We start from the raw sequence: 14,509 nt of genomic DNA on the forward strand, positions 1-14,509 counted from the left end.
GTAACCAGGATAGGAAGTGCTTTGAGCTTTTATTATGGTATTTGAAGGATGTGGAGATATTCACTCTGAAGGAGAGAAAAAAAACTTAGGACAACATGATAGCTTTGTTTCAAAAGAGTCATTCATCATAAGGAAGCCAAAGCGAGAGAATTGAGAGATGATATAAACAGGAAAGTTTAGGCTTGATGACAGAAAATAATTTCCTTATTATTAGAGGGGTCCAAAATGGAATAGTTTGTAAGGTGCTGCTGTGGGTTTCCCCTCATTGGTAGTAGATGACTATTTATTGAGTTAATTATAGTATTTCCTTTTAGTGATGCTTTGGATTAGTTGATCTTTGATTTTGTGGCCCTGAAATTCTGCAAGTCTCTAATTGGTGTAGTAAAAGAACTCCTGACCTGGAGTCAGGAAGACCTGAATTCATATTTGGCTTCAGTTTGTGACTTTAGGCAAGCCCTTTACCCTCTGTTTGCTTTCACTGTAATCCAGTGTTAAAATCTTTAAGACAGAGATAATAATAAATCTTACCTCCTAGGTTGTAAAGGTAAAATGAGGTATAATTTTAAAGCAAAATGCTATAAAATGTTAGTAATACTTCCTCCTTTTTCTTTTCCTCCTCCTCCTCTCATTCACCATGGTTTTCATTCTGATGAGATAAACTTTTTTGATTTTTATTTTTGAATGTAGATATACCTCAAATTCTTCTCTTTTGCTGAGAATCTTTTTTTGTTGTTAATTATTAGTCATTCTAAGCATTTATTAAGCATGTGCTCTGTATCAAGCATTGTCCTTAGCATTGGAGATATAAAGGAAAATAAAAGAAAGTCTCTTTCCTTGAAGAGCTCACAGTTTAATGAAGGAACTAGTTTGCAAACAACTATGTAACACAAGCTTCATCTAGGAAAAATAGGAAATAATTTATAGAGAGAAAGCTCAAGAATTGAGGGGGGAATTGAAAATGACTTCTTATATGAAATGGGATTTTTCACTGGATCTTGAAGGAAGCCAGAGAAGCTAGAGTATAGAGATGGGGAAGAACTTTCTAAGCAAGAAGGACAGCCAGTGAGAATGCCTGGAATCAAGAGATGAAGTTACTTATAAGAGAAACAGAAGGGAAGCCAGTGCAACTGGTTTAGAGTAGTGCATGATATATGAATTGCAAATTGTGAGAAGATTAGGAAAGTAGGGTGGAATGAAGTCTTATCTTTGAAGATCTCTGAATGCTAAGTCCAATATGCTTGATTGCTAAGTCCAGTTTGCCAGATTGTTTTATCTATCTTTTCTGCAACTTTACTTGTTCCTTTCTACCAGATCAGGGGTTTTAATCTAGAGCCCACAATTTTTTTTAATATTTTATTTATAAAAATTCTTCATAATATTAATTTCACTTTATATGTTTAAAAACATTATTCTGAGGCAAGGATTATAGATTTCACCAGATTTAACAAAGGGGTCCATGGCATCTACAAAATGTGATTAAAAACTAACAGAGGCTCTATTCCCTTGTCTTTTCCATTCCCTTTTCTTGATCTGTTTAATTGGTTCATTTTCTACTATAAGTGTGAGTATCTTAGAGGCATCACATTTTACCTGATTGTATTTATCTACAGTAGTCTTTTCTTTGGCATTTTTAATCTATTTCAGTTTGTACATTAGACACTTTTTGTGTTTAAATCCAAAATCTTCTCACCTCAACTGACATTTTTGTTAAATGCCTATTATTTAGAGGATGTTGCTGGATATACAAGGACAGATGTGAAGTAGGTCTGGCTCATAAGTTTTTTTTTTTTTAAGATATATATATATATATATATATATATGTGTGTGTGTGTGTGTGTGTGTGTGTGTGTGTGTGTGTGTGTGTGTGTGTGTGTATATGCATGTATGTATAAGATATATATGTATGCATGTATGTATAAGATATATATGTATAAGATATATGTATGTATATATATATGTACACACACATATATATATATATATATATATACACATATATGTATATGTTATTATAACTTTTTGTTTACAAGATATATATATGGGTAATTTTATAGCATTGAAAATTGCCAAGCCTTTTGTTCCAATTTTTCCCCTCCTTCCCCCCACTCCCCTCCCCCAGATGGCAGGGTGACCAATACATGTTACGTATGTTAAAGTATAAATTAAATGCAATATATGTCCAAACAGTTATTTTGCGGTACAAAAAGAATCAGCTTTTGAAATAGTGTACCATTAGTCAGTGAAGGAAATAAAAAATGCAGGCGGACAAAAATAGAGGGATTGGAAATTCTATGCAAGTGGTTCATATCATCTCCCAGAGTTTTTTCGCTGGATGTAGCTGGTTCAGTTCATTCCTGCTCTGTTGGAACTGATTTGGTTCATCTCATTGTTGAGGAGGGCCACGTCCAGCAGAATTGATCATCATATAGTATGGTTGTTGATGTATATAACGAACTCCTGGTCCTGTTCATTTCACTCAACAGCATTACTTGCCTGAAATTATATCAAAATAGTTCAAATGTAAGTCTCTCCAGACCTTTCTGAAATCATCCTGCTGGTCATTTCTTACAGAACAATAATATTCTATAATATTCATATACCACAATTTATTCAGCCATTCTCCAATTGATGGGCATCCACTCAGTTTCCAGTTTCTGGCCACTACAAAGAGGGCTGCCACAAACATTCTTGCACATACAGGTCCCTTTCCCTTCTTTAACATCTCTTTCGGATATAAGCCCAGTAATAACACTGCTGGATCAAAGGGTATGCACAGTTTGATAAATTTTTATGGCTCATAAGTTTTATACATTTTATTTAGGTAATGGGGAGCTAAAACATATAAATATGATTAACTTTGAGGGGGTCTTAAGGGGCAAATGAGAGATTATGACAAAGAATTCTAGGAATATTTGAGAGAGAAAATAACATTTAATTTGATTAGAACAGAATTGGAAGGGGTCTGATAATGGAAAAGCTGGGCCTTGAAGGATGAAGGATGCAACTTCATTACTTAATCTGAACTTTTTTCAGTTGCATCTCATGTGATTCAATATTCTCCCCTGTGTTTGGGAGATATGTTTTGTTCATCTCTACTTTTTGAAATCTTTCTTCTCCAAAGTCCAGTTTGTGTGTCATTTTCTTCATGAAGCTGTCCTTGATTTCCTCCTGTACTCTTCAATCCCTGTAGCTAAAAGAAATTTTGATATCCCTTTGTTATCTATTTTTTACTCTTTTTAGACATAGTTTTCCTTGCACCCCTTTAAAATGTAAGCTTCCTTAGAGGAGGTACTCTTGGGCATCTTTAAAAATATTTAGGATTAAAAATTTACCACCCCATATCTGTTCTTTCTTCATAGTAGCTGCTTAATAAATGTTGAATTAAGCATAGTTCCTCTATCCTCCTCAGTGCTATGAATAATTGTGTACAAAGTATTTGGTTTGGTAATTATAAAATAATCTTTCTAAAGATGATTTACTTGATTTTAACATTTTAAGTTTTCCTTTTCCTATGTTGAAAATAATGTCTAGGATTATTGTTTAAATTTTTGTTAAGCAATTGCAAAAATCTTTTAATTGAAAGTATATTAGATTTATAATATAAGTTTATTAGATTTATAACTTCTTTTTTTGGGGTTGGGGGATTTAGCTGTATGCTACAGGATATGGTGCAGGTGGCAGATTGGGAATTGGAGGAACTGAATCAGTTTCTACTCCAACATTGCTTGAATCTATTCAGCATGTGTTTATAAAAAAAGTTGCTGTGAACTCTGGAGGAAAACACTGCTTAGCACTCTCATCAGAAGGAGAAGTTTATTCGTGGGGTGAGGCAGAAGATGGAAAATTGGGACATGGAAACAGAAGGTAATACAAATAAACATTATTTTGTGAGTTTGAGTACAAATTAAGTCTTAATAGTTCCAAAATTTGTAATGTTAAAACATGGATCATTTTTTATATGTGTTATAAAAAAAAAAAAAATTACTTGTCTGAAATCATATCAAACTAGTTCAAATACATACCTGTATATGAATGCAATTATGTTTCAACAGCATGATTAAATTAGCATGTTTCTGAGAAGTTTGGGACTAGATTTGGTTGGATTTGGATGCTGGATTTTTCACATGCATTGATTTGTTACTATGATTACTTAATGTGCTTTACTGAGAAAAATTTTGCTCGTTACAATTCTGTCAATTGGAAGGAGTTTTTTTTTCCCCCTAAACAAGGGCTTAGAAGGATGATGTCCTCTTTAAATATATCTGATCATAATTCTTATGTTTTAATCAGTCCTTACCCCAAATTATGGTTATCTGAAATGCAGACATTACTAGTAAGTGCACATTATATGGGTTCACAAAATCCTATACTATTATGATTGCTGTCAATTTGTTGTAACTGGCATATCATTTTTGTAAATCAAAACTTTATGGTCTTAATACCAATTTACTTTTTTATTAATTTTATAATTATAATTTTTTTGACAATACATATGCATGGGTAATTTTTTACAACATTATCCCTTGTACTTCCTTCTGTTCCGAATATTTCCCTCCTTCCCTTAACCCTCTCCCCTAGATGGCAGGTAGTCCCATACATGTTAAATGTGTTACAGTATATCCTAGATACAATAAATGTGTGCAGAACCGAATTTCTTGTTGCATTGGATTCAGAAGGTAAAAATAACCTGGGAAGAAAAACAAAAAATGGAAACATTTTACACTCATTTCCCAGTATTCCTTCTCTGGGTGTAGCTGATTCTGTCCATCATTGTTCGATTGGAACTGAATTAGATCTTCTCTTTGTTGAAGATGTCCACTTCCATCAGAATACATCCTCATACAGTATTGTTGTTGAAGTGTATAATGATCTCCTGAATATCAATTTACTTTTTAAGTTTTAAGGCAGCATTTAAAGTGATATGACTTAAAGGAATAAAATTTTTAAAATTTAGCTGGTATTAAAAAATGTTAATTCTTTGTGCTATTAAGGTAATATGGAAATAAAGTTGACTGTGTGTGCAAATGTATCTTGCTAACTGTACTTGCAAACAACACTCATGTTTAGCATTTATCTAATAAGGATATACACGCAGATATTATAACTGTGTTTTGGTATATATTTTACTCATTTATTTTTTGAAGCCCCTGTGATCGCCCACGTGTAATTGAATCTTTGCGAGGAATAGAAGTTGTTGATATTGCTGCAGGCGGAGCCCACAGTGCATGTATTACAGCAGCTGGTGACCTCTATACATGGGGTAAAGGAAGATATGGTCGCCTAGGTCATGGGGATAGTGAAGATCAGTTAAAACCAAAACTGGTAAGAAAGATACCTTAGTAATCATATCAAACTGAGAAATGTGTATGTTTTTTGCTCATTTGAGGAGATAGATTTAATTGGCAATGGGGAAGGACAAAGTGGAAGGGAGAAAGGGAGAGAATATCAGTTTATTGAAAAGACTTCATTTGATTAAAATATGTCATCTTGGTATATGTTGATAGTAGCATTTAAATTGACATTCTCCTGTCTGACCTTTTCTACTTCTTTCTAGGCCTTATCCCATCTTAAATTTATTATTCATGTTCTGTATTTTCTTCCACCTCTATTCTGAGTTTAAGAATTGATGATTTCATCTTGACTTTGTTCTCTGCTCTCATATCTAATTGCTTACCTTTTACCAAACTTCAGACCTTAATTATTCCTTTGATCTACCTCCTCGCACTCTTACTCATAAGTTGTTAAAAGCAGCCTGAAAGAAGATTCACAACTCTGTTGCCTACATACATTATGGATTAATGTTATTATACCTTAACTGAGTCCTCACTGCCAAAAGGAATTTGTTTTAGTTTTTCCTGGTTAATTTCTTAGTCCCTATAGAACTTCCCCTGCCTTTCTCAAGCTTCCCCTTGTCCTTTGTTTTAGCAAGAACCCTGGCCTTTATACTTTACTGAGAAAATTGAGATTGTTTGGTTTGAGTCCCACTTCTCCCATTCACTTCATCTCAGAAAATTATCTATTCTCTTCAGAGATTTCCCCCTCTTCCCCAATCTCTGACAATTTGGTGGCCCTTCTCTTTGCCTAGACTACCTCGTGTATATGCCCTTTTAAACTTAATAGTTGCATTCTCAACCAGTTTCCCTTTACACCTGCCGTTCACTCAATGTCAGATCTTCAGCTTCTTCCCTATTTGTTGGTTCTGTCACTACTGCTGGAAACATTTCCAAGTTTCCCTTATCCTTAAATCTTCACTAGAGCCTGCCATACACTTAAACTCTCTTCTGGTGTTTCTCTACCTATTTTCAGCCAAACTATACTCCATTTACTGCTTCTGCTTCCTTCTTTCTTACTACTAACCATTTACAATCTGACTTCCAACCTCAACATCCAGTTGAAACTACTTCAAAGTTAATAGTGATCATTAGATTACTCTTAGGTCTGTCTCTCAGTCCTCGTCTTTCTGGGCCTCTTTGCTTCTTTGGACATTTCTGACCACCCTTTCCTCCTGCATAGTCTCTCCTCTCTGCATTTTTGACACTCCTCTTTCCTAATTCTTACTACTCTAACACTCTTAAATGTGGGTACTCTTCAAGGTTCTGCCCTGGACCATCATCTCTTTCTCTTTCATACTTCTTCAGTAACCTCATCAACTACTATGGATTTAGCAATTATCTTTCTGCAGATGACTCTGAGATCTGTCTGCCTATCTTTCTTTTATTTCCATATCACTAATTGCCTGTTGTATTTTTCAGACTCATTATCTTGGAGACATCTCATTCAACATCTTAAAAATGAACTCAGTATCTTTCCTCTTTTCCCCCTCTTCCAAATTTTCTTGTTTCTGTCAAAGGCATCACCAACCTTCCAGTTTTCCTGGTTCCTTCTAAACTGAGGCAATTCTGGAGCTTCATGTCAATCTTTAGCTTAAAATATAAACTCACTTTAGTTTTTAAAATGCTATACAATCTCTTTCCCAACCATCCTCATTGAACATTATTCTTCTTGATCCAGTCAAGCTGACTTATTCTTTATTCTTCACACATGATGAGCCATCTCCTGCAATGTGTAACACTGTATCAGAGTTCTTCTCTTCCTTTGAGACTCAACTCAAACACAATCTTCTCCATGAATCTTTTCCTGATTCCCCCAACTTCTACTGCTCTTTCTCACAATTACCTTATATTTAATAGCTTTTTATATATTCATTTTATATTTGTGCTGTATATTTTTATATGTGTAATTGTTTTCTCTCCTATAAGCAATATGAGCTACTTGTGAGTAAGGGTGGCTTCATCTTTTATACTTATATCCCTAGGACCTTGCATAATGCCTAATAGTACTTGCTTGATTGAAATAGGCTAGTATTTTAATTATAATATTGACCTAATAATGAAACAGTTATATTACTCTGCATATCACTTGGTATTTAAATCAATGACTGTAACTTCAAAAGATCATGAATGAATAGTAGTTTAATAATTAATTTAAAATAGTGATGGCTACTTCCTAAAGGTTGGAAGAGGTACTATTTCATCAGAATAACCTCAGTATAGAATTTTTTAGCTTATTTTGTATTTTCATACTGAAGATTGTTTCTGTTAAAAGTTAAGATTTCTTAAATAATACTACAAATTAGTTCCTGTGTGGTGTAGTAGGAATATGAGCATCACCTTTTTCCATTGCTTTATCCTAACATTGTCAAATACACTTAGAAAATTTTCTCTGCCCTTTGAATTATGGCTTTGTTTTATCTATGTTGTTAAATGGAATAATTAATTTTATATCAAGTTCAAATGTAGAGTGATTTCTTTTCCTATAAGGTGGAAGCTCTCCAAGGCTATCGAGTTATTGATATTGCCTGTGGCAGTGGAGATGCACAGACACTTTGCCTCACTGATGATGATACTGTGTGGTCCTGGGGTGATGGGGACTATGGAAAACTTGGCAGAGGAGGCAGTGATGGCTGTAAAGTGCCAATGAAGGTATTTCAGGTTTATTTCTACAACATGTAAAGCACTGACTTAATAATTATCCCCCAAAAGTTTAGTATCTTGTAGCTCTCAGGTACTGATTTAAAATCAGTTGTCATGAAGAGAATCAGTTTAATTTCAGGAAGGAACTTACTATTGAGAAACTTGTGCTGTTATCACAAGCTACTTCTTTCTTCTTGTGTTATGGAGTTGGTGTTCAAAGCTATATAATTACATACTTTTCCAAATAATGACTTCTTATTTAAGTTTAGAGAGTGATAAAAAATATATATCTTGCTGTAAGCTCTTTTTTTTTTAAACAAAATTTTCCCAATTAGATAAAAACAATTTTTGACAAAAAAAAAAGTTTTTAATTCAGACTACTCTTTCTTTATTATTCTCTCCCTGAGAAGATAAACAATCTTATATAGATTATGAAGATAAAAAATTTCCTTATTAGTCATTTTGTGCAAGAAGATGTGAGCCAAAAAACAGAGTTAAAATATATATATATAGATAGATAGATAGATAGATAGATAGATAGATAGATAGTATGCTTCAATTTGTATTCAAAATATATATAGCATACTTCAATTTGTATTCAGACATCATTGGTTCTTTCTCTGGAAGCAAACAGCAAATTTTCATTATGAGTCCTTTGGAATTGTTTTGGATCACTATATTGCTGAGAATAGCTATATCATTCAAAATTCTTCCTAGTACAGTGTTCTGCTCATTTCACTTTGTATCAGTTCATGTAAATCTTTATAGGTTTTTTTGAAATCATTCTGCTTGTCATTTCTGCACAATATTCCATTAGAATCATATACCACAACTTGCCCTGCCATTCCCCAACTGAAGGGCCTCCATTCTATTTTCCAATTCTTAACCATGATGAAAAGAGCTAATATAACTATTTTTATTACACTCATTTTAAAGATATCTCATTACTTATTTTGAAAGTTCAGAAAGGAACCTAGGTATGTCATAAGATTTTAAAATAATTGTATTTTATTGTTCATGTAATATAACTTAATAATTGAACTAGAGTATGATTTTAGTTTAATATTTTTCTAGAAAATACTAAGTTCTCTACCACTTTTTTCTGTTTACCAAATAAGATGAGAAAGTATAGCTTATAGATCTTAGCATCTTCAACCTTATATGCACGTAGATGAAAAAAATACTTCATGGATTATAGACAAACCATTTTGACAGGAAGGGTTATGATATGCAATATTGGAATAAACTTTGAAGCAATTATGTTGTCCCTGAACTGAAATATGATATAATATATAAAGCTTAAAATATAAAGTTTGTAGTTGTTGGTTTAGAATATTGATGTTTTTAGATAAAAAACATTTTAATACTGTGATCAATTTTATAATATTTTGGTGATAGCCACATACAATAGAAACTAAATTAAATTTTTTTTTGTTGTTCTTTAGATTGATTCTCTCACAGGTCTTGGAGTGGTTAAAGTAGAGTGTGGATCACAATTTTCTGTTGCACTTACCAAGTCTGGAGCAGTTTATACTTGGTAAGTTAAGATTTAGGGGATTTATAATTTTAGAAAGGTGAACTTGTAAATAACCTTAAAATTTAGTCTACATGTAATTATTTGTGACTGAGAATAGGGATGGGAATGACAGGATCTAAGTTAAGATAAATAATCAGTTTCAATTGTCCACAGGGGTAAAGGCGATTATCACAGGCTGGGTCATGGATCAGATGACCATGTTAGACGGCCTCGGCAAGTGCAAGGCCTGCAAGGAAAGAAAGTAATAGCAATTGCTACTGGTTCATTACACTGTGTGTGCTGCACTGAAGATGGTAAAAATAATCTTCATTTCTTATTCAAAATGTTATGTTTCAAATTAACTAATTTTAACTAAAGAACTTATTCAAATGGCAAGAAGAGTTTTCAGTTATTATTCTAAGATTCATAATGTGTGTTTTTTTATTGAAGCTTTTTATTTACAAAGCATATGCATGGGTAATTTTTCTAACACTAACCCTTGCATAACCTTTTGCTGCAAAATTTTCCTTTCTTCATCCCACTCCCTCCCCTAGCTGGCAGGTAGTCCAATACATATTAAATATGTTGAAATATAGATTTGAGATAGTTGAATTCAGCATGATGTAGCTAAAAGAGTGCTGAATTTGGAATTGTAAGTTTTGGATTCAAAACCTAGCTCTGTTGTTTTTTTCTACCCACATAATCTTTGACCTTTAGTCTAGTTACTTTAACTTTCTCTGGATCTTAGTGATTTCTAAAGTTACTTCTCTAAATCTTATAGTACCAATTTTAAATAAAATGTACTTTTTTATACTCTAGGCTTTTGATGTTTTTCATCCAAATCTTTCTCTTATAAATAAATCAGCTATTCTTAGGTAAGCCCATTCTGGAAATATTAATTGAGAGATTCTAAATTATTATTTGATAAAAATAAAGCATCAGTATACTACAGAATATGTATGGATATCAGATAGTAGTGTCATATATAGAGAGGTAAACATTATGGACTGAGATTTTGTATAGTCTGGATTTCACACAACTATTAATAATATTCTAACATGAACACATTTACTAATTATATCCTTAATCTTTGCTCATGATATTCAACATTATTTTCTCTAATATGGCATATTTACTTATGTTGTGAAACATAATAAGATCTCAATAAATCATGCCTCATTTTTAGTATTTTAAATAAATTTTATTGATATCTTTTGTTTTTTATATCTTTAGAATTTCTCCCAGTGAGTCTCCTTTAATCCCCTCCCAGATAACTGTACTGTATAACAAATAATATTTTTAGGGTCTGTTTTTAGAAGGTAAAAGATGCATTAAGAATTATAGAGAACTGGAAGATCCAGTAATATAGATTTTCCTATTATTACTTTTTCTCTTGTATTTGATAGGTTCTAGTTGAGGACTAACACTGGCACATATTTTTAAAAGCTTTGTTCTAATTATAAGTGAATCCTAGAGCTTTTAACTTTTTATTTCTGTCTTTTAAAAGAAACTACCCTTGAAGTAAACTTTTCCTTTAGACCACTGTTTATTTTTAAAATAATTTTTATTCTTTATTTAGGTGAAGTTTATACTTGGGGTGACAACGATGAAGGGCAACTTGGGGACGGAACAACTAATGCAATCCAGAGACCTCGGTTGGTGGCAGCACTTCAGGGTAAAAAGATAAATAGGGTGGCTTGTGGTTCAGCACATACCTTAGCATGGTCCACGAGTAAACCTGCCAATGCTGGGAAGCTTCCAACACAGGTAAAGAGCCCATTTGTAGACAGTGTACTTGTAAAATTTTGAATTCAAGAAATTAAAAAAGAGACCGCAGTAGTTTGCTTTGTATAATTGAAAAATTGCATTGAAGCTAAATCTAGTTTATAGCTAAAATAATAATGATAATACTGTAATTTCAAGAGAGAAATGAACTAAAACACTCAACATAGTTAGAATTGTAGAAGATTGGACAGCATCTTCCATGAAAAGAGAAATTTTAGAAAACACTAGTTGGAAAAGAGAACGAATTTTCAATCAAGAATAACTTAAAGCAAGAACAAATATATTCCTATATTCCTTTAATGGAATAGAGATCTTTTGAAGCATTTCTGAGCAAAAGAAGAGAGTTGAATATAAACTTTCAAATGCAAATATGTGAATGAAGACAAAGGCAAATTTTTTAAAAATTGGATAAAACAAACTGACACTTTAGTGCTTATATTCATTTTTATAGTTAAGTGGTGCAGTAGATAGAATATTGGTACCAGAGTGAGGAAAACATGACTTCAAATCCAACTTCAGATGATAGCTATGTGACAAATGACTCACATACAAGGTGAAAGCCACCTATTTTCTAGAGCTGTAAGGATAAAATGAGAAAATATTTGTTAAGCTTCTTTAAAGCATTGTGTAAATGCTAGCCATTATTATCATTATTGGAGAAAAGAAAAGTAATCTTTAAAATCTGGATTTTTTAAGGATCACAAATAAAAGTTAAATAAGACAACCCGAGAGTTAGGGTGTTTTGTTAGGTTGTGATGGTCTTAAGGAAGGAGGAAGATAAAAGGAGGGGAAGAATACATTAAGAGAATAAAGAAGCAGAAGGGTGGACTTATTTTCCAAAAAAAAAAAAAAAAGAATGGACAAAAATTGGAGAATAAAGTGTTAGAGGACTGGGCATCATCTGAACATTATTTTAAAACACATGAACATGCATACTCCCAGTCAGTTTGGTATAGAAATATAAAAAAATTTGGTACTGATACACTCAAGCACAGAGGCAAGGGGATTTTGAAAGATTAGGTAGATTCAGGGAGTAAATATTCATAAGCAAAACAAACATTTAATTTCAGAGGGTGGCAATTTCAGGCATTAAGAACAAAAATGTAAGAACCAATAATTGGAGACTGAAGTGAAAAGAGGATGAGCAAAAAAGTGAATGAAAATCACTTCAATATTATCTTGCTAGAGTATTAATCACTTTTTCACCACCTGTTTTTGTAAAGAGGATTGTGAACACAAAAAGAAAGTACAAGAGGATCTTATGAAAGGAAATAAAATCTGTGTGTAATATGGATAGAATGAAAACCCCCAAAATAAGAAAGAGTAACAGAATGGATTAGAAAGCAGAATCTAATTTTTTTTCTTTAGAAGAAACATTTGAAAAATATTCACACAAAGTAAAAATAAAGTGCTGGAGCAGAATTATGTTTTAAACAAACTTTAAAAAAAAGTAGCAAACATGATCTTTCACAAAGCAGTACTAATGTACATTGCTAAAAGTGATAGGGAAATATATTATCTTTAAAAGGCATGCATATATACATTCATTGAATAGGATAGTATGCAAGTACACACAGAAAAAGCTTAATAAATTGTAGGGGAAAATGGTAAAACTATTGTAGTTTTGGATTTCAATGTATCTGTTTCAGACCTGGACAGATCTATCAAAAAGATAAACAAGAAAGAAGTTAAGAAGCCAAATAGAATTGCAGAGAATTTAGATTTGATTGTATTTTTGGTGATTACTATATGTGCACTTTTATGAGAATTGATTATATGACATTGTTTTAAAATCTTATAAATGTAGAACAAATATCTTAAAACATTTTTGTTGACCACAGGATAAAAAATATAATTAATAAAAGGATATTTGAAGAAACAAGTTCAAATGAAGATTAATTTAATTCCTAAATTAGTTTGTCAAAAACCAAATCAAAGTGTACCAACAGATAATTTCAGCACAAAAAATGACAAGAAAAAAAGAACTTACAAAACTTCTGATTTGCTCCCAGTAGGAGAAAATGTATCTCTTTAAGCAGTTTTGTCAACAAAAATGAAAAGGAATGGATCATAAAATCATCATGCAATTCAAAAAAGAAAAAATTTGAGAGAAGCATTAAATTTAAAAAAAAAATCTTAACTAAACACGAGCATAGAACTTATGAAAACCAAAGAAGAAAAAATTTAAAAACAAAATCTCATTGAATTAATGAATAATGTTAGAGTAAATTGGAGGGGGGGCAGGAAGGAAGGAATTGAATAAAAAGTGAAAAAATAAAACTTGTGATATGATAGAGAAGAAAATCAAATTGCTAATATTAGAAATGAAAAGCAAAGTAACAGAGGGTTAAAGGAGATTATTAAGATTTCTAATCTTAAACTAATAAAACTGAGAATTGAGTTCAGTAAATATGTCTAAAAGTATTAAACTTTTAACTAATCTAATAGAATAAGAGTTAGAAAAGTTGAATATCTCATTTCCAAAAAGAAAAAGAAATTGAGTTAGTCATAAGTAAAATCCCAAAGAAAAAAATCCAGAATCAGATGGATTCAAAAGTGAATTCTATTAAATATTCAAAGAGGAGTTAACTTCAGTATTACTTAAATTATCTATAAATACAGCAAAAGCAAGAATCCCACCAGATTTCTTCCATTAAGCAAATGTATTCTTGCTTTTTTTGATAATCCAGTAAGAAAATTGCAACCTAATACCTCCCATGAGTATAAATACAGAAATTTAGTAAGTATTAATAAAGGATATATAGCAATGTATTAAAATGACTATGTATAATGACCAAGTTAGATTTATACAAGGAATTTATGATTTGTTCATTAAGAAGAATCAATAACAAAACAATTAAGATATATCAATTAATGAACAAAAGGCTTTTGACTAAAACCTTTCCTTAATTTAATTAAAGTTACATCAACTTAAAACCAACAGTTGATTTCATATATGGAAAATCTCACCCAAGAATTGAATGCTCTAAAAATTAAAATTAATTAAACAAAAAATTTGACTCATGAGACAAGAAGAAATAGTAAAACTAAAAAAATCGGAGGAAAACAAACCAAAAAAACTAAGCTTTGTATCAACCGGCTTGGCAATCAAGTAAGGGAGAGGTAATTAAGAATTTTCAAGATATTTGAAAATTGTGACCTTACAAAAAGGCCAGAATATCATAGTTTAGAAATTATTGATGAAAACCATCCAGAACTCTTTCAACTGGGGCAA

At 31.9% G+C, this 14,509-nt stretch overlaps 1 protein-coding gene across 1 annotated transcript in view; it reads left to right on the top strand.

Moving 5' to 3' along the window:
- HERC2 (HECT and RLD domain containing E3 ubiquitin protein ligase 2) overlaps nucleotides 1-14,509 on the top strand; it is a 227,008-nt gene that overhangs the window by 188,287 nt on the left and 24,212 nt on the right. The window contains 6 exon segments of the mRNA XM_074300310.1: nucleotides 3,650-3,864; nucleotides 5,145-5,322; nucleotides 7,821-7,982; nucleotides 9,419-9,510; nucleotides 9,664-9,803; nucleotides 11,069-11,256. Coding sequence (XP_074156411.1) covers nucleotides 3,650-3,864; nucleotides 5,145-5,322; nucleotides 7,821-7,982; nucleotides 9,419-9,510; nucleotides 9,664-9,803; nucleotides 11,069-11,256 — 975 coding nt within the window.

Source organism: Sminthopsis crassicaudata, chromosome 3 (assembly GCF_048593235.1).
Source record: "Sminthopsis crassicaudata isolate SCR6 chromosome 3, ASM4859323v1, whole genome shotgun sequence".
NCBI classification, from domain to species: domain Eukaryota; kingdom Metazoa; phylum Chordata; class Mammalia; order Dasyuromorphia; family Dasyuridae; genus Sminthopsis; species Sminthopsis crassicaudata.